The sequence below is a fragment of the Cyprinodon tularosa genome, unplaced genomic scaffold, assembly GCF_016077235.1.
Source record: "Cyprinodon tularosa strain WSP-4 unplaced genomic scaffold, ASM1607723v1 ctg161, whole genome shotgun sequence".
In the NCBI taxonomy this organism is placed as follows: Eukaryota; Metazoa; Chordata; class Actinopteri; order Cyprinodontiformes; family Cyprinodontidae; genus Cyprinodon; species Cyprinodon tularosa.
Window position 1 is genome coordinate 322,023 of NW_024038449.1, and position 23,145 is coordinate 345,167.

Here is a 23,145-nt window from a genome sequence, read left to right on the forward strand (position 1 = left end):
CAGCAGTGATTGATTTTACAGATCTATTTTCTCATGTATGGAAGAGGATTAGAGCCACTGGAAATAAAAAATACAAGAAAAAAAGTCAGAATTCTGACTTTAATCTCAGAAGTCTGGCTGAATTCTGACAGCTGACAAACATATTATCAAGCCGTAGCCATGTCTGTTTTAGAACCTAAACTTGCTCTTTTGTTTTAATCACCTTCTGCTCTTCCATTAATGAAATAGTGCCACTGGGGACCCCTCTGGCACGTAAAAAGTCACCTAATTCCATCATTTTCCACCCATGTGTTACTGGCCCTCCCAAACAACTCACATCTTTGTCAGTGAAGCTGAGTGCTCCCACATCTCTTTCTTCATGGTGCCCATCTACATTAGGAATTCTGAGATTAAAGTCAGAATTCTCTGAGAAAAGTCAGAATTCGGTGAAAAAAGGTCAGATTCTGAGAAAAAAATAAGAATTCTGAGATTAAAGGTCAGAATTCTGTGGGAAAAAAGTAAAAACTCTGAGATTAAAGTCAATATTCTGTGGAGAAAACAGTCAGAATATTGATGCCCACCCCCCTTATTAAACAAATATTTAAAAATCCGTTAACTTTTTTATTTTTTTCCAGTGGCTCTAATCCTCTCATACTCATGAGATTACATTTGCTAATAGAACATTGTTCTCTGCTAGATTGTATTATTAAATAAATAAAGTGATTCCTTTTTATTTACTGTATTCTTACCCAAACCTACTTGAAAAACAAACAAATCCCAGTGGAGTTTTCCAGCATTCCTTAGGAACGCCCCTTCCCTGGTTTTATCCAGTGCAGGATGAGAGGATCCCACAGGTAGACCAGAGGTGGTTATTAGCAGGAGGTGGGCTCGCCTCTCCTCTGAAGGAGCGAACCTCAGCAGGTCGGAGCAGCACGGAAACAGGAGCAATACTCATAAAGGCCGGTTACGGTAAGGAAAAACTTGGGTCTATGAGGGAAGTAAATCGGGGTGCGCTTGTTTTGTTCGCCTGCTGGTAGCGGCGATGTGTTTCCCACTATCTGCTTATAGTGAAAGACAGAAGAAATGTCGGTATTTATCATTGCCATGGTAACAATATGTTTCTAATGTAGATGAAATTAAACAGGTGCTGATTTTTATTTGGGCTGAATGCTGTGTGCAATGTCAAATTAATATTTTAGCTCAACACAGGCACCCTGGTAAAATGTTAAATAAAAGGTTACATGTTTTGAATATTAATTTTTATCGAATAAATAAATAAATACATGTAAGACAGTTTTATAACTTTTTTTTTTTAGGCCAAAACTGCTTTGCAAAGTGAGACAAATGCTGCTATGGAGTTTTAAGCTCATCAATCAACTTTTTTTTTTCTTTCAAGTTCCACAGCAAAAAAAAAAAAAAAAAGTGGTACTTCTCCTTTAACATGTTTATTATATGACTGCAGTAGTTTTACTAAGACAGGTAGGACTTAATGTACAAAAACAAACTGAAAGCTTTGGCCGGTAACAAAGTACCTCCCAAATCAGGTTGTATTTAGAACCTGAGGAGAGAATAAAAAAATGAATAAATAGTTAAGGTAAGGGTGTCTAACTCCAACTCTTGAAATAGTGTGATGCATGCATTTGCTCCAATTTAACTAAATGACCACTTTTTTTTTTTTTTTTTTTTTTTTTGTAAAACTCTGCAGATGCCCAATACTAAGCATTTATTTAATACAGGTGTGAAGTGGACTTGGACACTCTTGACATAAAGGACTGGGTTGCCACCAGTGCAAAGCTTGTATAGGACTGACAGCAGGCAGGTAAGGTTGTTTTGGTCATTGTCTGATGTCAAGAAGCAAATTTGCTCCAAGAAAAGCTTGAAGCATAGATATTCCTCAAGTAGAACCACGATTGGATCGCTTAGGGCTGGGGTATTATCATAAGTTTTATATGATGGAACTTTTTGGGAACATATAACACCTTGCAATAAAAACTTTAGTTGCCTTTCAGATAATTTTATTCTAACATTCTAGATTATGCAGATCTGTTTAATTTTCTATATCCAGTTTTTAAGTTTTTGTGTTTTTTTTATTTGTCATCCTAGCCTATGAGGTCATGATCTAATTTCAAAGGCTAACACAATGTGTAAGTGAATATTATACATTAAACTAAATTCAATGTTTAGTTTTATATAAAAAAATTATACCATTTTCAACCCTTTAAGTGTTTTTTCTCTGATCGCTTCTCAGTGTGTGGTTTCTTATATGCATCTGGAACACATTCCGATGCACCGGTCTACGTTATTATATCATGAATTAGAACAGTGCCTTTTAATCAGACAGATGTGCTAAACAAAAGAATTTCCATGCTTGCCTCTGTTGTTTTAAACGTGGTTATTTTCATGGAGTCATCCTAAAATGACTGGAACTGTTAGGATGTTTCTCAAAGTGCCACAAATACAGGTTAGTTGTGTGGATTTTCTAAGAAGTTGGCTCAATAAGTAGCACTTTTTTCTAATTACAGTGTACAGCGTGGAGGCATTTTCCGACATGAGAGCTGTTTTTGAAACAGGCATCACCTCTTACAGCCCTGTTTTACAAGTTTTACCCTGTGTTACATCCTTAGATTTCCATGCATTTTCTTGTGATTTTAGGCGAGATACAACCAAAAATCAGTGCATAATCTTGACATGGAAGGGTCATAATACATAGCTTTCTATTTCCTTTTTACCAAGATAACCTGACAAGTGTGGTACTGTATTTGCTCCCTGCAGTAAATTGACCAATGAAACCAACTTGCTTTACTAATGACCAGCAAAAATACATATTGTTTTTTTAAAACTTTGTGATGTAGGACGTTGCTCTGAGACTTTAGAAACCCCTGTGAAACATGGTATATAAAATATATTTCATATATAATTTACAGTGTTTACAGTAAGAGTAGCATGTGATTTGTTTATTAAAACATGTGGTTTATATTCTGTTTCTGCATCTTTTCTACCCAAAAACTTTGGATAATTTTAACAAATTTGCAGAAATCTGTTGGACTTGTTATTTCTGTTAATCTAGAACATATTGATGAATAGTATAAACTTATTTTTATGGATTACATTACATAAAATGTTGAATCTTAAAAGCCCAAACCAAATGCACTACCTGACCACAGCTTATTAGCATCTTCATATACTTCATATTTTTGTGCTCATTCTTGGTGACACATTAGAGGTTGAAGGGCTGCAGATAAGGTCTGATTAACTCTGGCTGCTGATAAGTTTGGGTGATAATACATTGCTTGCAGCTTAGCAGTGCGCCTGAGGTAGACAAAGAGGACAGGAGTGCCAGGGGGGGCTTGTGTATGTATTTCTGAGACAGAGAAGGAATTGTGTGCAGGACGGAACCTCGCTTTGAGAGGAGTCTCGGTTTCTCTGATAGAGATCTGCAGAGCTGTCTTGGCAACGAATGGCTGAGAAGGCCTGAGATGATAAGCATCATCAAGGGCCACTGATGCCCCATAGAACACTGCTGCGACTTCCTGATGACAAGAGATTTCATTATTATCGTTACTTGGGGTGCAGTTTGGGCCATGCATGCTTGTAGTTTGATATAGATAAAGATGCATGCATAGAAAGAAGAGGAACACACACACGCACACCTGTCTCAGAAGTTCGCCACTGCTTCCCATTTATTCATCTGGATCCCTCTACCCTCAGTCTCTCTCAAACATTTGGGATATTCTCCTAAAATAAAGGTAATGTTAGGTCTCAAATTTTACAAAGCAAACATTTTTCAAACATTTTAATGAATTTCTTTGGAATTGCATATATTACTGTATGTGAAACTCCAACAAGAGGCAGTAGAAGGCACAAACTTCAATGTTAAACTGAAAGCATGGTGTACTACTTTATAGAACCACCTTTTCAGAATCAGAATCAGAATCAGAATCGGGTTTATTGCCATTGTTAGTGAAGAGGTTCACAACTAGGAAATTTCTGTGGTACGGTTTAAATACAGTCTTTTAAGGTAGGTCTCTAATGACTTTGCACATTAAGTCCATAATTCTTGCTTTTATTCCAAACTGGGGTTCAGTCAGATTGAATGCAGAGAATGTGTTGGCATAAAATGTCAAGTCAAAACACTGTGGTGACGCAGTTCCTGTTACTCGGATACACCTAAATACAATTCTGTGCCACCAATTGCCTTCAGAATGCAGATTAATAGTGCAACAGTAAGGTTGCGCAATAAATCACATTGTGTGAAGTATTCTTTTGCCAAAAGGATTTATATGCCAGTATGTTTGATAAATTTTATTTAATACTGCTTAGATTTGGCTAAGAAGCTAAAGGGGTATAGTCATGGAGTAATTGTAAAGTAAGGTTTCATTACAAAAACCTCAGGCATAGATCATAAACAAACTTCTTCAATACAATTTTACAGTTAAAGTGGAAGAACTATTTTGCAGTTTCACTCTCTGGGTTCTATGGTGAAAACATGATACATGATGATAAAAACAAAAAGAACGAGAAATGCCTTGACTCTGCTAATTTAAAGATTTCTTCATTAATTGCAAGTCATATCTTAAACACAATATTCACTATAATTATCAAGATATGTCTCTCATCTGTCTAAAATACAAACAAAAGCATTTCACCTTCGGAGGCACAGCCAACCAATATCTACACTCTTCTACGAGTTAAATTAATGCAATAAACTAAAAACACTTCTCTCATGTTGGTCAAGATGGTATATTTTGCTCAAACAAAAGATATGTCCCTTTTTCACAATCCTTTTTGTTCTTTTTTTACAATACACTTAATTTCAGCACTCAATCAATGCTTAAGTGTGAAAATGTTTGTGTGTTCATCAGGGCTGAAACAATCATGATTAATCTATATTGAAATAATAATCAATTAGTTTAATAATCAATTAATCGTTAACTGGAATATAGAGCCTATAAAACATCCTTTTATATAACGGAGCAACCCACTTAGTGCAATAATTATATCAAAATTGTAAAAAAAAAATAAGTAAACATTTTGCATTTAATTCTAATTTTTAATTTAACATTAAGCATCTATTATCTTACAAAAAAATTAACAGTTTCCTATTTACACATTCACAGATCGTGTGAATTTTCATTTTGAGGGACAATAATGAATATTTGCTTTTCTTGAACATCTGTTCATGCTTATAGACTCAGACGTTTACAATGGACTAAAGTCTTAAACAGTTGTGCTCTGCTTAGCATTTGCTCATTTATGATTGCAGGTGTTCCAACATGTACGCTGATACATGCACTACCCTTCTCTTCACTTTGCTGCTCCTTCCAGGTTGGTTGATGAATGTTTCATTCTGTTTTTTGCATGATATTCTGTGAAGTCTTTCTTGGTTTGTTGGAAAACATCACATTATAACGACCAGGGATGAAGCAGGGGGATGTTTTAAGCCTGTGGTAGGTTATACAAGAAGATCCACTTGGATGAACAAGATTGAGAAATGGAGACTGGGTTTAAATTTTGAAATTCAGCTCAACTGGAGCTTCTTTTAAAAGAAGAGAGAACTGTGCAAATATTTAGATGTGCAAAGAAGCAAGAGGAGATACCTTTTTGTTTTTCAGGCAAGCAGCAATTTACCTATTCAAAGCTCCTTTTTTACTGAAGAGTATTGGTATTTGCCTGAGGGGAAAAGGAGGGACTAGCTGGGAAATATAATCTTTAAACCTTTTTCTAAAAATGACAGCTTTAGCACCATGTGTAATATTAATGATGGGTCATTTTAAGACTTTGAACTGTGCAAAACCTGTTTCACCTTCTAAGGAGGCCTCTCTCTCTTTCATTCTGCTGTCAACATGGATGTAAGGCCAATTATCGGCTAGATTATTTTAGGGTCATTGTTTAACATAAAAGTTCCTACATTTAGGTAGAATTTATGCCAGAGAGACTTAATATGTCCTGTTTTCTGCACTGCAATTATTTTCACAGACATTAAAGATAGGAGCAGCCCTACCATGAACAGACAGGCTTTTTGTTCTGAGCTCTGTGGCCTCACTGACAATAAAAACATTGCCCACTCTGGCCCCCAAACTTTCACTTAGGAATGATGTTGGAAGCAGGGGCTTATAAAAGAGGTCAGTGTTGTGAAGAGGTTGGAGCAGGCTGTTGCAGGTGGTACTTCCCTCTAATGATCAGTGTCTCTTTTATTCCCTTGAACTGAAGTTTTATGGCATTTTTTTAAATTAAAAGGTAATGCATGTTTTAAGGAGTGGAGTCTGTATAAAAATTTTACTATGACATTAATATTTTCACTGCTATTGGTATGTTTGTCTTTTAGTAATACAAGGATTCAGCTTGATTCCCTGTCAAGCTCTGAATAGTAGGATCCAATATTTGAGACGTGTGTGTCACTAACCTGGTCTTATAGTTTAGTATGAGCCCAGAGGATGAGGTTGGTTCCAGCCGGTCAGCTGCCAACACAACTTAGTGGGTGGCGTGAAGAGAGTCCCAGAAACTGATGTATTAATGATCGGAGGACAGGCAGGAGATCAGAACTGAGCAGACGATGGAAGGCAGGATAATCCAGAGATGGAAGCCAAAGCTGGTGTTGAGGACGTGCTCAGTAGTCAGAGCCAGGAAATCAGAGGTCCAAAGTGGTCCCGAAGGGAGAATCCAGAACGGAGTCAGGAAACAGTTCCACGTTCGGTACACAGATAGGAAGAGATCCGCAGGACTCAGACAAGTCAGGCAAACAGATCAGAACAGAAACAGGCAGTCTCAGAGGTTGAGAGGCAGAACAGGTCAGGATCAGGCTACCGGAAACACAGGTATGCTAGAGAACTCTCACCACAAGCTTGAATAATCGGGAAATGAGAAACTGGTTTGAAGGCTGATAAATAGAGACTGAAGCAGGTGGATCAGATGAGCAGTAATGAGAACTGCGTGGAGATAAGCAGGTGAGTGAAATGAGTAATTAGACCAGACATCAGTGCCAAGATCATGACATTCTTAATATTTTGCATAAGTCTGTAACTTTTCCTGCTGGTTCTTCATCTTTGTTTATTGTCTGGGCTTATTCATTCTGGGTCTGTTTTTAAGGCTTCCTGTTTTTTAGGCATGTTTGATGTCTGCCTGATCACAGTTTTTCACCTCTTTGTCTCAGGATCTGTGTTTTTCTGCACAGCAGATCTTGTAAGAAGTACCAGAATTACATTTTTAGCTTTCATTTTTACAACAGAAGCCATTAGAGCTGTGTTAAAACAAAATGCCTTTTAAAGCTTAGTTATTCTACTTTCTTACTAAATGATTCAATGTAGTTTATTGGATTTTATGTAACAGACCAAAAACCATGAAGGGTTTAGGTGTAAAGCTTAATTACAGCTGCAGGCCTTTTGGACCGTGATTAATCCTTTTTTTTTAATAACTGGAGAACTAACTGTTTTCAATCCATCTGTTGAATGCTCTTCTCTTTTAACACACCTTAATCAAAAAGGTAAACTACCTTCTGGGCATGACAGCAAGATTTGCAAACACTTGGTAATTCAATATTAATACAGCAACTCTGTAAGAAAGAAGCCGTCCATATCAATTTACAATTTTTTTTAAAGATCTAAGACCTCAATGTTTGGAGATGTTCGGTGTGTTCTGAGGAAAATTTGTTTAAAGCGTTTGGCTGTGGTGAGCATTATGACGTTTAAAGGAAAAACAGGTAAACTGCATAGCCCTCCCAACTGGGAAGTATAGGCTGGTCAGCTTTATGTGATGTAAGCGTTTCGCTGCTGAAGGTACTAGTGCGTATCTCTAGACAGACTGAATTAGGAGCGAAGAATGTTAAGTTACTTATTACACAGATATGGCAGGAGAAAGAGAACAAAAATCCAACAAACTACTTAGTAAGGCTTTTATGAGAGGGTTTCACAAAACATTTGACCCAACAAATCCTACAGTTTAATCAAAATAACAGGGACATTTCTGTAAACTTAAAAATAAAAAAAGGCTTGAAATGAAAAAATATAAAACAGGAAATAATTATATTAATCCTGGCTAACCTATACTGTAAAAGGAAACGTTTAGTCTGATTAAATGTCAGGAAGTGAGAAAGAACAAGTTGCATTTATTACAGTCTATCTAAATAAAATGTAAAGCAGTGATTTATCCTCTGCCTTTACCCCTTAGATGATGTTAAACCACTGACCTTCTGGTTTTCCTTTTTTTTTCAACATTTTTAGTGTTACAGGTCACTGAAAAGAGACAGATAGCCTCAAGCATTACAAGCAAAAGTGATGTAATTGAGGAGAAAAACATGCGGAATCTTGTGTGAAAATACACATTGAGAACTTTCCGTGCTCCATACTTGCCTTAAGTAAACTAAGGCATGTTCTCAGTAAATCACATACCCCACATCCACCCCACCTCCTTACATATGTATAAATAAAAGAATGTCCTTTCAGTTGATAAAACCAAACAATGGTCCTTATCAACTCCCAGAAGAAATAGTTGACTTTCTAAAAACATTAAAAGATATCTAAATATATATATTTACCATTACAAACAATAAAATGATAGTTACAGTTTATATAAAGACATTTTCTTTTCTGCCTTTCATGAGTCAAACCGCACATAAAATTATATCAGAAATTATTTACTCTTCATATATTAACATTTTAATTATAAGAAAATATATTTACCTTTTAAAGCAACTGATTATGAGAGAGGAAATACTTATCAAAACATTTTTGCTGATTCTAAACTAATATATACAGTAACATATAAGTTTGCAGACCTTTTAGCATTACATATCGGACATTAGAAGAGGAGGAGAACACGTATGTCTGTAAATGAGCTCAGTAACCTCACAGGGAACAACACATGAAAATCTGAAGTATATGTGATGAAATAACTTGAAGTCACAACCGTTTTTGATTATAGAGAGAGGGCAAGGTCAACGTTTTGGTAAATGAGGTATGAATGAAATACACATCTAAGATTCAGCCACAAAGCTGTAAAGAGCCTGATTGCCTTGTTAACTGTATGAATATAAATGTGAATGCACCCTAATCTTCATATCCTTTGTTCCCCTCAGTCCAACATGCTACTTCTGTGCAGGAGATCCAGACCAACCATGAGAACATAGCAAAAATCAACTCAGCTGCACAAAGTGAGTAAGGAAAGCTGTGAAATAAAAAAGACAAATGTTCTCATATTTGTTATCTACCATTTCAATCTTGTACAGAAGGCTTCTACCCAGGATGATTTCCCTATAATACCTTCAAAAGAGAGACGTCTAGAGGGGGGAGTTAAAATAGATGCCTGACCTGGATCACTGAGTATTTCAGTCGAGGCCCCTTAATGTGGAAGAGCAATGACTCTACCCTCCAGCCGCTCTTCAGATGACTAACTGAAGCTAATTGTAGCCGCTTCTATCCAGCAACTTGTTGTCTAAGTCAGGCATCCCCAAACTCGGTCCTCAAGGCCCCCTGTCCTGCAGGTTTTAGAGGTTTCTCTGCTTCAGCACAGCTGGTTATATTGATTCCAGTAGACCAAAAGCCTGTTAATCAGCTTTCAATTAAAATCAGCTGTGCTGGAGCAAGGAAACCTCTAAAACCTGCAGGACAGGGGGCCTTGAGGACCGAGTTTGGGGATGCCTGGTCTAAGTCATTGCCCAGATTTTAGTAATTAAGTCATGGACAGGACCAATTACTTGGCAGGTTGCAAAAGTTCAGCAGGCACTGGGAACAGGTCTGACTTTGTACCTATAATGCAAACTACACTGGAAAAAACGATCGAGAAATAAGTAAAAATGTCTTAAATTAAGTGTATTTAACCTTAATATGAGTAGGTAAATGAGTTTATTTGCCAATGGAATGAGTATTTTTACTCTTAAAAAAAGATAGTTAGATAATATGCACTTGAAATAAAACAATGCAAGTGCGTTTTGTTATTTTAAATGTAAATGGTCTTGTTCCGTCAGCAAACTGCTTCTTTTACCTCCTCAAATTCAGAACAAATTCACTTATTTTAGGAAAAAATTACTTATCTAGATTTAGATTTTTTTCCAGTGTACACTTCTGCTCTGCTTGTATACAGACAAAATGGCCCCTAGTTAAAAATCCCTGACTCCATACTCCTGAAGCACACCCTTCAGGGGAAAAGAAGGGACATGGACAATACCGCGTCCTCAGGAAAACTCCCATGGTCAAATGTTTCATTGCTGGGACCAAACTCGCATGGCTGCTCCTTCTGAAATCAGCTGCTATTATTCAATGAAAAATCTTTTTTTTTTTTTTTTTACTACTTTTAAAATTTTGTAGAATTTCATAAAATTCACTATTGTTGATAGTGAATTAGTGTGACATTTTGATCCTGAGTAAGATTATTTTTAGTAATTTACAGGATTTGAAAGACTTGATGAGATGGGCAGTTTTATTAAATTTCTATAGTACAAGTATGGCAAACACATCAGAAGGGGACTTTGTTTCCTTGTAAGCCTTAATTAGAGAAAAAATTGCATAATGTCCTTGATGTAAAAAGCTCTCCTCATTGTCAGCAGCGCCCCTGCTTACTGGACCATGACACTAACAGAAACGTCTGAGAACGATGTTTCCATGCAGGAATGCAGAGAAAAACAATGTCCGGAACAACATCACTGCCTATAGGACAACCAATTTTGTGTGTTTTGTGTTCATGGGAAGTGATGCAGTGCTCATCAGTCATGGACATCCTCTTTCTCATGGATGGATCCTACAGCATCGGGAAGGGAACCTTCGAGAGGTCCAAACATTACGCAGTCAAGCTGTGCGAAGGCCTAGATGTTGCTCCGGATAAGGTTTGATTTCCATCCACCCTATATCTCTATATCCTGTCTATCAACACACATCAGGGTCAACCATTTTGTAGAAACATACATTTTGAAATACTTGCAAGATTGCGATTGCACTTTCTCTCTGGTTCTATGCAGGTGCGAGTGGGTTTGATTCAGTTTGGAACCGTTCCCAGGTTTGAGTTTGCACTGGACTCGTACTCCACCAAACAGGAGCTGAAGAAACACATAAAGAAGATTTCATACAGGTTTGTAAATGTAAACCAAGAGCGCTCAATATGTTAAGTCTTATAGTCAAGAATTGTTGTGGGATAGAAACATTGTGCGTCATTCTGTGATTGGTTTCTTCTGATTCTGCCAAAACCGTTTTCCTCTCAGAGGAGGCAGCACCCAGACAGGCCTGGCTCTAAAATACATTCTGAGGAAAGGTTTTCCAGGTGGCCGCAACTCCTCCAGCGTCCCCCGTGTCGCCATCCTCTTGTCTGATGGGAGGTCTCAGGGCAGCGTGGTCCAGGCGGCTGCGCAGCTTAAAGAGAAAGGCGTGGTCCTGTTTGCTGTCGGCCTGCGGTACCCCAAGTAAAGATGACGTTTATGGATTATAGCATGCAGGGATACATATTTTAAACATGCTGACCTAAGTCCGTTTTGCAGATGGGAAGAACTGCATGCCCTTGCCAGTGAGCCACAAGAAAGTCACGTCTTCTTTGCAGAGCATTTCTTTGATGCTGTTAACGGCCTGTACAGCACACTGAGCATGTTCTCTTTCTGCAACGCCACACCTGCAGGTGAGAGTCCTTCCTCAGGAAAACTGCTGTTTGTTTCCATTTTCACACAACTCTTTCCATGTGTTAGATAGAAGGCGACTATCTTGATATTGTCTAACTTTAACTTACTGATCTCATGTGGTTTATATTTGGTCTTTTCTTGTCCTCTAGGTTGTCAGGTGGAAACCTTCCCCTGTGAGAGAAAGACTCTGGAGACAGTCAAAGAACTACAGGGGAATTTTATGTGCTGGAAAGGTTCCAGGGGATATTCCCCATATACGTCGCTCTGCCCTTACTACAGGTACATGTTCATGGAGGCTTTTTCCACTCAACTCTACACAAAACCTACACTATTAGATTTCCTCTTAGTACATGGAAGTAAATCTGTGTCGCTGGGATTCGAATTAAAAATGCCACTGAAATTTAAATGTTGTATGTTTGTACTCACTGTTTCAGTGTTAAAATATATTCAGAACACATTTTTGACCTAAAAAAATTGTCATTATTTCTATACAGTTGAAATTTCATTTGTTATTTTCTCTTCAAGCTAAAAATTTACATTACTATTTCAAAGTGATTAAATTTTCAATACTTATTTTTCAGTTTAATTTTTGAGTGTTAAAAAAATCTGCATATAAAAAAAAAATCTAACTTTCAAAATTCAAACTCAATATTTTCAGTCTTCTGAGATTCAATTGGCTCTATTTCACTGTCTTAAATTCGGCGTCTAAATTCAGTGTAAAAAGGGAAGGGTTACTTCAGGTCACAGACATTAGCAATGGATTGTGGTGTCCAACGCCGCGGCCAATCCCGTTACGTTTTCTTAGTCACGTGATGTGATGCTTGTGGCGCTCAGACTGAAGGAAACCCAGCATCACGGAGCCGGTGTTCTGAATATATTTTAACACTGAAAAAGTACAAACATACAACATTTAAATTTCAGTGGCATTTTTAATTCAAATCGCACCAACACAGATTTACTTCCATATTAGTAGAGATCGACACAAAGAAGAAGCAAAACTGGGATTTGGAAGAAAAAGGTTTTCAGGGATATTTTTTCAATTATAAACTGAAAAGTGATCTTGAATTTTTTATTCAGCCTTTTTAAATCTGATTCAAGGTTAACCACTGCCTTAAAAACAAACTGACATTAAATCTGTTTATTTAAGTGTAAATCCAGCTTTTAAATACACTTTTAGGTCATTTTGCTCTGGAGGCAACATGAAGGGTAAAGAAAGAATCTAGCATCCATCCATCCATCCATCCATCCATCCATCCATCCATCCATCCATCCATCCATCCATCCATCCATCCATCCATCCATCGTACCTGCACCTTTCCAGAGAAATGCTTTATATATACTTGCTTTTATAGCACATTTCAGTATACTTTTATTGAAAATATATTATTTCATTTTCTTTTATAACTGAGCCGCTGCATTGTTAGCAGATAAAAGACAGTGAACCACCATCATGTGCTTTGCAGGTATAGTCGAGTTTACAGGAGACACCAGACTGTGTGCCATCGGACCATTTGTTCAGGTGAAGTTGTTCCCTTCCTTTGACTCATGCTACGCTCTAACATGATGCTGACATCTCTCTTCTCTGGTTGCTCTCCTCATCGTTCCCAGATCCCTGCGACTCTCAGCCATGTATGAACGGTGGATCATGTGTGTCAGAAGGTCTGGAGCGCTACCACTGTGTGTGCCCACCTGGATATGGGTCAGACCCGCACTGTGGTCGGTACAATCCCTGCTTCTGTTTCTTTTTATGACTGTGTAAAGACTAAGATCATTTAACCTCCAATCTTTCCTCAGCCCCTGCTTTATCCTTGGACTGCTCCATTGATGTGCTTTTCCTACTGGAAGGCTCTACCGCTCTGACGTTAGAAGGCTTCCTTCGTATCAAATCCTTCTTAAAGCGCTTCCTGCAGACTGTCATTGGCTCTGACAGCCCCAGTAAAGTGGGCCTGGCTGTGTTCGGCGGGGAGACCAGAGTTGAAGCTCAGGTTGGGAAATTTAAAGGAAACACCAGGAGTCTCCTCGAGGCTCTGGATTCACTGCAACCGCCCGGAGGCTTGGCTCTGACTGGCCAGGCGCTGCGGCATGTGACCCGGCATGGCTTTGTGAGCGAGCCCGTCTTTGCAGACGTCTCAGATGACCTCCCGCGTGTTGTGGTGCTGCTCGCCGCCACTCCTGCTGCCGACGAGGTGGTTGAGGCCGGAAAATATGCACGAGACAGAGAGATCTTCCTGATTGGGGTGGGACCGCACAGATTGAGGGGAGAGCTGAATAATATCACAGGAAATCCTCAGAGGGCTCTAACATATCAATCACCTGACAGGCTCATCGGAAAGATACCTGAGCTGAAGGCCAAGATCTGCAGCGTGGATACACAAGGTACCTACTGTCCAAAAGGAAGATTTCTAATTCAATTCAATTTAAAAATGCTTTATTAATCCCAAAGGGAAATTAAATGTTGCAGTAACTCATAAGTTGGGTGTTAATAGCTTTTGGCTGGAAGGATCTTCTGCACTGGTCTGTCTTGCACCAAATCTGGAGAAGCCTCTGATTGAAGACACTCTGTGTGTCAGGATTTGGTGTTGGTTTGAGGACCCAAATGCAGAGGCAAGTTGGCAGAGGTGAATTTAGGTGGGTTTAATAAGGTTCACAGGAGCTGAGGCAGGAATCAAAAATCCAACAGAAATTACAAACGAACCAGAACCAGGGAGACATCAGGGGAAAACCAAACTCTAGGAGCCAGGGAGAGACGAGGAAAGCAGACGGACGTTTGACGAGGATCCAGCAAGCAGGAACTGAAGAGGGAGGCTTTTAAAGGGGACAGAGACAAAGAGAGGGCTAACGAGGGGATTGAAAACAGGTGAGGGCAGAGCAGAAAACAGAGCTAGGGAAAGAGGACACAAGAGGGCAGCAGAGGACAACAAATGGAAAACCAAGTCTGTGACACTGTGGTTTAAAAATCTTCTAGAATATTTTTAAACAACTACTGTCTATATAAAAATTTGGTTTTAAAAAACTGAATGTATTTAACAAAAGCTATTGGCACCTGTGTGCAAAACCTAAACAGTGTGAAATACCAATAAAACAAGCAAAATACAGCCTTTAAAGGGGTCATAGAATGCTTCTATAGGGTATTTGGTGCTGGTCCTTAAGGTCTCTGAATAGAGTGTGTAACATTGGTTGGGCTGAAAATGGAATATTTGCTGTTCTATGAGCCTTAATGCAAACCTGGTTAAAAGCCCCAGAATGAGACGACAGGTTTTCTTCCTTTTATGCTATGCTCATGATTATTTAGATGAGCTGTGCGCTGATTGGTTGGTTTAAAATGAGCGAACGAGCAAAGACGCATCATAGCAACAAGCACTCACTCACTGAAACATTGAAATTGTTGATATCGTAGGGTGACAAGACGTCCTCCTTTTCCCGGACATGTCCTACTTTTCATACCTAAAAAAATGTCCAAGGGGAATTTCAAAATCGTCTAGGATTTTGGTCGACTACAGTGCAGCACGTAGTCGAAACACTCGGGGCCTTCAAACCATCCCTGAATTTATGTCAACTCAGGGCTTAATTTGGATTCACCTGTTTTATGGTGGAAGTTTAGAATTGTGAGATTTGCAGAGAAAGGAGGTGTTGATGGGGTTTGAACTTCTCTGTACATCCATTTCACCCACTGAACTATCGTTATTCATCTATGACAATGTAGGGGTCATAGAATGTTTTACATTCTATTACCCCTTTAAATATTGATGCATTTTTCTGAAAAAAAAAAAAAAAAAAAAAAAGAATCATGCCCACTGCATGGCATCTTTTTTGCACCTTTAAATAGAAAAACATGTTCAGAGCACTTGACCAGACAATTAAACAATGTACTGTTCAACCTTCAGACATATGTGGTAGTTAAACTACCATATACACTGGAAAAAAATCTAAATTAGTCATTTTTTCCTAAAATAAGTGCATTTGTTCTTGGATTGAGGAGGGAAGTGAGACACTTTGCCAATGGAACAAAACAATACAAATTTTAAATAAGAGAAAACAATTGCCTTTTTTGTCGTATTTTAAGTGCATATTATCATTTTTAAGAGTAAAAAAACTAATTCCATTGGCAAACCTTCCTATTTAGCTGCTCGAATGAATGGTAAATACACTTAATTCAAGAAATGTTGGATTATTTTTATATGTTTTTGCAGTGTATGTTTGAAGGCAGAACCTTTATCACAGGAAACTATCCTAGTTTCTCGTGATAAAGAGTTCTGAAGTTGCTGAAGGAGATCTATTTGGGAGCAGAGTAACACAGGAGCCCATGTTGGCTCTCTGCTGGAGTTTATCTGATTAACACTCACCCACATGAGGATGTTAGGGTAGATTTAAAACAAAAAAGCTCATTGTAAGAGAAATGCAGAATAAAAAGGCAATATAGGGTCACCGGGGATTCGTTACAACTATTTCATGCTCCCTGCCTGCAAACTTCTTGTTTGCAAGAAGAAGAAAAATTCTCTTGTATCGTCACAAATTTAAACATGTAGCTTGTTAAAGTCTGTGACCTAAATAGGACCTTTACACTATTGGATAAGACTATCATTGAACAAATAATACAGCTAATTTATACGTTTAACAAAATTAAAATGGTTTCAAATGTTAAATCCTCTGTATCAGTGTTTACTTGAATCTTGCTGTATTTTTTTCTTTTTTATTTCTTTATAAACATGATCTTCTCTGTCATCTGATGTATTTTTTAGCACAATATATGTGTTTTTTCAGGGTGCCTGGGGCAGGCGGTGGATCTGGTGTTTGCTCTGGATGCCTCAGCTGGAGTTGGCCGTGAAAACTTTGCTACCCTGCAGGACTTTGTGCGCAGCATCTCCGTTCAGTTCGACATCAGCCGCGACGTGGCCCAGGTGGCCCTGGTAGCCTACAACCGCAGAGCCATCACTGTGTTTGGCCTGGACGCCCATGAGAGCGGCTCCGCCATCCTGGAGGCTGTGGGGAAAGCCAGCTACATGGGTGGAGGGGTGTCGTCAGGTACAGCACTGCTCCACATCTACTCCAAAGTGCTGACTGTAGCCAACGGCGCCAGACCGGGGGTCAACAAGGCCGTGGTGGTGGTGACCGATGGCTCGGGTGGAGATGATGCCGTTGTGCCAGCTCAGAAGATAAGAGACAGTGGCGTTTCAGTTTTTGTGGTCGGTATTGGAGACATGCAGAGGGACAAAGTGATGCTGATCGCAGGTTCAGAGGAGTACATGATCTCTGTGCCATCTTATGAGGATCTCAAGTACTTTGAGGACGTGCTGGTTCAGATGCTGTGCACAGGTAAACATACAAATCATTCATTTAAATAGACTTTTCCTAACACAAAACCTTTTTTCCATCTTGCATGAGTAGTTATAGAATGTATTTTCTGTCTCCATGTATATATTATTGTCTTTTTTTGTCAGAGGTGAAGAACCCTCCGAACCTGTGCAAGCCAAACCCTTGCATGCATGATGGGGTCTGCATCCTCTCAGGAGGAAGCTTCAGATGTCAGTGTCAAGGCTACGACGGACTACACTGTGAGAAACGTAAGTGTTATAAACGAACCGCTACATCAATTATCTATTTCTTGCATTTTCATTTATACATCAGTATCATCTTTATCCCTTACCTGCTCATTGCTGCTCAAAACAGCAATATCAACATTATCTTACTTAAAATAAAAGAAAATATTTAGTGGTTAACCATTTAACCTTTACATCCAATAGATGGAGAAAACCCTCCTAATACATTGATGCATGGCTGCAATGGGCTGCAGCAGCTAAAAATTGTATCAGGGGTCAATCCTACCAGCTAAGTACATGTAATTCAGGCCACAATTTAGACTCATCAACCTTGTAAAATAATAGACTGGAGTGACGTTACCTTGGTATGTTTAGTTTTAAATTCAGAGGGGTCCCAATCTGGAGAAAATATACAATCACAGGTCAGTCTTGCTTGGTATGTAACTGGTATAGTCAGGTTACACGGCAATTAAGAAAAAAAGAACCCAAACTATAAAAACACCAAGTTAACACCTTGATTGTGTTTTTTCTTTATAGAGCCTAAATAGAATTTGAGCACATGGTGCTATGAGCAGACATAAAGAGACAAGGCGCCCTCTGGTGGCAGCACAGCAGAACTATTAGAAAGCTAGATACTTGATGGAGCCTGAGGAGCCCAGCCATCCAGCAAGTCCTACTATATGCAGACACACAGCATCAAGACAAGGAATATTTTAGTCAAATACATTTTATTCCATTCCCATTTTCTTTCTTATTTTTCTAACTCAATCTTGGACTTTTATTCATTATTTTCACAACTTCACTGGAAAATGCTAACTGGCTTAGCCCTTTATGTCATTGTTAACCCCATGCACAGTATCATACCTCAGTTTGTATTCTAAATATACGCAAATGTATTTAACTTATAAAGGGAGAAAAAGCAAAGCATAAAACACAAAAATAACAAATAACTCATCATTGGGATTCAGTAACCTTTCAGAAGAAACAAAATTATGCTACCAGGGTATACATTTAAACCCTTTAATGGTTTAGTCTGGTGGTTTTGGATATTTTCATGGCACTTTTGCACCCATTTAGCAGCTGAACCACAGGCTTCCTAAGGACCACGTCATCTTCTGATGACTCCATTCTGCAGGATAAAGGATCACGTCACACTGCTGAAATCATCTCTAACTGATTTCTTGAGGATAAAATTCAGTTTACTCATACATAACAGAGCACGTTTGGGATAGAACTGGAAGTTCACGTCATGGATGAGAATTTGTAAGATGCTATTAGACCCAAAATCACTGAAGTCTCACAAGATGTGCCTGCAGGAGTACATATAGTATGTGAAAATAGTTTTAAAATGTAGGATTTTGACTGCTGCTATTCGTTCTGGTGAAATTTCTTCTTTCTTCATGCCCTTTATAGGGCATGTTAACATTTTTGAACACTTGCATACCCAACAAATGTAGTCGCCACCGTCCCTCAGTGAGGTCTAGAAGCACAAGATCCATATCCAGCCATTCAGCAAAGATACTGCTACATGGCTATAAATCCTATTCTAGAATTTGACCAATTAGACGAACCCTTAAAAGATATTACCTACTGTAAATTAACTTAAAAAATGTAATAAGTCAAGAAAAACAGGTAAAAAGTTAATTGAAAAGTTAATAAGTTAATAAGCCTAGCTAACAATTATATGTAGGTTTGTAAACTAAAAAAATGTAAGCCAGTATCAGCATTAACGCCTCTAAGGTTATTTTGTACAGATAAAAACATGTTTCTTTCACTCTGTGTTTTTAATGGATTTCTTGTAGAATCACCTTTGTTGTTTTTCTTAATATATTCGTTATTGTCATTAATTTTTGCCATCAAAGTATCAGTACTTTTTTTTTATCTTACAATGGTAATACGGTGTTGTCCTGGATTCCATTAACAGTATTGGCTTGAAATTTTTATTTTCAAAGTTATTTAACTAAGGGCTCTATAAAGGGTTAAGGATTTTCCTGTATACAGTTTTATTTGCAGGGCAAATATGTTTTATTTTTTTCAAAATGGATTCACATCCCGCTGCATGATGTTAAATTAACCTGCTGCTAATTTCCAGCAAGCATAGCAAAGGTAGCAACACAATTCTATTGAGTAATTCTCAGTAGAGAAAATTTTGCTACTTGGACCCTTTTTGACCTATAAGTATTGAAGTTAAACCTCCAACTTAATGTCCTCGATGAGAACTGTTAAATAAGGTGCAATATTTGTAGGATCAGTCGACACATAAGCAAGTACAACTTACAACTTACAACTTACAACGAAGAAAAATGCTCCTCTTAAATTGTTGTCTAACAACTTTATATGTATTCCTCAAGGTTTCCAGGTTGCATTTGTGTTTACAGTCATGGCCATGGCTGTAAATTATTTGCAGAAATCCTGATCTGTTTTGAACCTTTCTATCAGGAAGCAGCAGGTCCTCATCCAGAGGGGATTTTCCAAAACCTGTTGGTCTGAGAAAGAAGAGCAGACAGAAGAAGAGCCACCAGGAGCTGCTGTATCACTACAAACTACATCGCCGGAGACACACTGCCTGAAACTCACCAACTATGCAGAGAAATAAAAATGGTGTGTGAGCGCTTAAAAATATGGGATGTTTGTGCAGTAAAGAGAAAACTGATTCATTTTTCTGTATTTAATATTTGTCACAGTGGCAGCATGAGCTTTGTGTTTATCTCATTTCTGTCACCGCTTGTTTAAGTAAAGTTTTTTATTTCCTTATAAATTTGACTCAGTTATTGTGCTGACTGACTATTGTGTGTTTATATGATCTGTGTCCTGAATTTGTTCAAAAGGTGTAAACCCAAATTATTCTTTATTTTTGAAAAATTGTTCAGAAATATGCATTCAGTCTTGATGGACATGAATTACATCCTAAATTTAAGCTTTAAAGTAACCCCAGTTGGAAAAAAAAATACAACCAAATGCAGTGATTATAATAATAATAAAAAAAATATATATATATTGTTCTCGTTTATCAAATACATAGAAACACCTCCCTATTATTCAGCTCAATGGCCTTTAGCAAGCACACTCTTAATTTTATCCATCAGTTATCTCCTGATATCATTGCAGCTGGATATTTAATTACTATCCTTATCAGAACCATTAAAAGCTCATTTAAATCAGTTGATTGTCTTTTAGCAAGTACTCATAAAATGTGCAGAAGCAAAATCAGTTTTGAGGAACAGCTGCAGTAATTTACTCTTGAACTACCCAAGTTTGAACCTTCTGAAAAAAATCGTCAACATGAAAATAAAAAAAAGATTCTCTAAATTCTCCAAAAACCACATAAGATCAAGCTTATCAGAACGAGAAGTGATTATGAGGCCACCATCTAAAGGGATGCAACTTTAACCTAAATCCATAATCAAGCTTAGAGGGTCGGCTTAAGTTTTTTTTCCCGTTCCTGTTAAGAAAGATTGAGATTTTATGAGCAAAATTAGAAAAGTTTTAGAAGTAAAGATGAAGTTTCTGATCTAAAGCTACTATACTCAGCATCACACATGGTGCTGGCAGCAGCATGCTGAGGATGTGTAGCTCCCAGAGGATAGCAGAAATCTCCAGCTTTTATTTAAAACCAACAGCAACATGATTGGATCTTAAACGTTGATTACGTCATAGCGCGGCGCAGAGGCCTGTTTGGATTGCAAGACTCGGAATGCAGCCTTCTTTTTGCGTGTTATGAAAGACTGGTCTGGTTTATCCTTCATAGCCTCGGATCAGAATCAGAAATACTTTAATAATCCCAGAGGGAAATTACTTTTGTTACACGCTCCAGTTACAATTTTATATAATATATACACACATCCAACTATACAATATAGTATAGTTGGATGTATATTGCAATGAATCCCGTGATTCTTTGCAAGTCCAAGCAAGCTGGCTGCTCTGTACCCAAAGGAAAAAGGTACATGGTGCCGAACAGTGGTGAATATTGGAAGTGCAGTTACATATAATCCAAGTATGTGAATAGTTCCATTTGAAATGAATGAAAATATTGTTTTGTTTAATGTTTTAAATGGTAATTGAGTCAGATATGTGTCGAGTAATGTTTGGTTTATTGAAAGGTTTTTATCTGTCCCTGTGTAAATGGGTTTGGCTGATATTTAAAGGACAGATTCTAATGTATCTGCGGCGTTGGGGACTATAAATCTGATACGATGCAACTGTTGAAGCTCCTCAAAAATGATATTTACACCCAGGACAGTAGGGAGAAGTTCGGTATTCAATCTTTTCCTGCTTCGTGTGTCAACTCTCACGGTTGCTAGGCGACAGACCGAACGGGCGGTAAAAGCCGTGGAAGGCTGGACCTCTTTGAATCCACAGCCAAAAATATTCCGGTCTCCTCGAAGGATCCAATTTTGAAAGACTGGGTCCTTGGAGGACTCAGCTGCTGAAATCGAACACAGCCTACGTTACCAAAGACACTTAATACTGACATCTGCTCGTCCGTCTATATGGTTGCTAGGGTAACAGATCCAGGAAGCAAATCCCTCACATCCCTCTTCCTTGTGGGAAGGAAGTCAGCATGAGCATCCCCAGGCTAAACAGACTGTATAGCTGCTTCGAAGATATCGGATTTCCATGGCGATAAGCAGCAGCTTTACTTTGAGCTCCTCACCTTATGTCAACAGCAGAGTCCAGCCACAAAAATTATATATTTTGATTTCTGTTTTTTTTTTTTTTTTGCAAAATAGCAGGGTGTTCAAATATTTATTTCCCTCACTGTAAATATACTGTTCTACCTTACAATCACTAAATTATAGTTATAGAAAGAAACAAAAAAAGGTTTAAAACACAATTTGGAAGAGAAAAAAAATAAATAAAACAGATGGACAAGAAATGTTTTGGCAAAGTTTATCCATTAGGTGTCATCTCATCAGTTTTTAATGAAACACAAACAAATTCTTTTTGGCATGTTTTTATTTTAAGATTTTTTTTTATTTGAATAAAAAGTGCAGTTTTAGCTAGCAATACAAGCCAAAAAGGCTGAATAAATGGTGTACATATATTTACATCTTGCTACCAGCATACAAGAACTACGCTACAATCTAAATTTTACACAATAGACAATTTAGTAAAGGGATTTTTTTGTTGTTTAAAATTTAGTGGTTTTCTTTAACACTGGCCACATTATTGCCTACATTTTCCCAAATGCAAATAAAATAAATGAGAAATGTATTGGTATTAAACAATATTGGTGATGTTTAGGATGTTTTCAGTTTGTGCTTCAGTCTCACTTCTAATGTCTCTGTAGAAATAAGAAAGGTTAAAAATCCCTGGTGGCGGAAATGTTTGTGCAGATTTACAAGCTTCCATCTAAGTGGTTGATTTTTTCTCCCATTCCTACAAGAACAAACGCAGACAGTAGCTTTAACCCAAAGCAATAAAACATTTTGATTAAAGGTATAGCTCAAGTATTTCATGCATTGATCCATGTCTTACCTTGGCTTTCTGCAGGACATTGCCTTTTGTTGCAATAATGGAAGTGGGTCTGTTTTTAAGTGCTGAGGCAGCGTTTACTGGAGAGTCAGCGCTCGTGCTGCTGTTGGTCGGCTGGGAAGGTGATGAAGATGGTTGTGGTGCTGCTTGTGTTGGTGGTGATGATATTTGGGGATTGGACATGGTTGTTGCTTTAGTCTGGAGGGGAAAAAAAGAAACAAAATAACTCAGAAAATGTCACGCTCACTTTTAGGTAGGGGTGAAAGCAAGTTGGTACGGTCCAGTACTGTGTACCACTAAAAGATTCTGTGTCGTATGCATTACCAGGAAGAGGGGGGCAGCTGTCTGCTGAAGCCATCATTCAGAACCAGTCATGCTGCATTTTCGGTCTGAATAGATCCGCTAGCAATAGTTAGTCTAAATCAACACTTAATCTGTTAATAATTAGATTAGTTTTCCTAATTCTAAATAGTTTCTGAACAGTTCACACCAATGCCGGAGCCTTACAGCTCAGGGCTTTTGACATCTGCAAGCCTTTGAAATGTGCACCGCTACGTT

General features: G+C 38.1%; 2 protein-coding genes across 4 annotated transcripts in view; one reads left to right on the forward strand and one right to left on the reverse strand.

Annotated features, from left to right (window-relative positions):
- Positions 1-811: 811 nt before the first annotated feature.
- vwa2 (von Willebrand factor A domain containing 2) lies at positions 812-19,867 on the forward strand. Of its 2 annotated transcripts, XM_038280597.1 has the most exons (15): positions 820-948; positions 1,716-1,798; positions 5,243-5,304; positions 9,050-9,124; positions 10,659-10,792; positions 10,925-11,034; positions 11,165-11,362; positions 11,438-11,571; positions 11,722-11,851; positions 13,036-13,091; positions 13,181-13,288; positions 13,367-13,948; positions 16,334-16,885; positions 17,011-17,133; positions 19,549-19,867. In XM_038280597.1, the coding sequence occupies exons 3-15, from the start codon at positions 5,253-5,255 to the stop codon at positions 19,677-19,679; spliced, it is 2,385 nt and encodes a 794-aa protein (XP_038136525.1). In that variant the 5' UTR covers positions 820-948; positions 1,716-1,798; positions 5,243-5,252; the 3' UTR covers positions 19,680-19,867. The 2 variants fall into 2 exon arrangements, with proteins under 2 accessions (XP_038136524.1, XP_038136525.1); XM_038280596.1 differs by lacking the exon at positions 1,716-1,798 and having other exon boundaries at positions 812-948.
- A 2,197-nt stretch (positions 19,868-22,064) lies between these two features.
- afap1l2 (actin filament associated protein 1-like 2) overlaps positions 22,065-23,145 on the reverse strand; it is a 73,023-nt gene continuing 71,942 nt past the window's right edge. For both annotated transcript variants that reach the window (XM_038280574.1, XM_038280575.1), the window contains 2 exons: positions 22,591-22,785; positions 22,065-22,491 (listed from right to left, as the gene is read on the reverse strand). In XM_038280574.1, the coding sequence (XP_038136502.1) occupies positions 22,465-22,491; positions 22,591-22,785 (222 nt within the window). In that variant the 3' untranslated portion in view covers positions 22,065-22,464. The remainder of the gene's footprint in view (positions 22,492-22,590; positions 22,786-23,145) is intronic.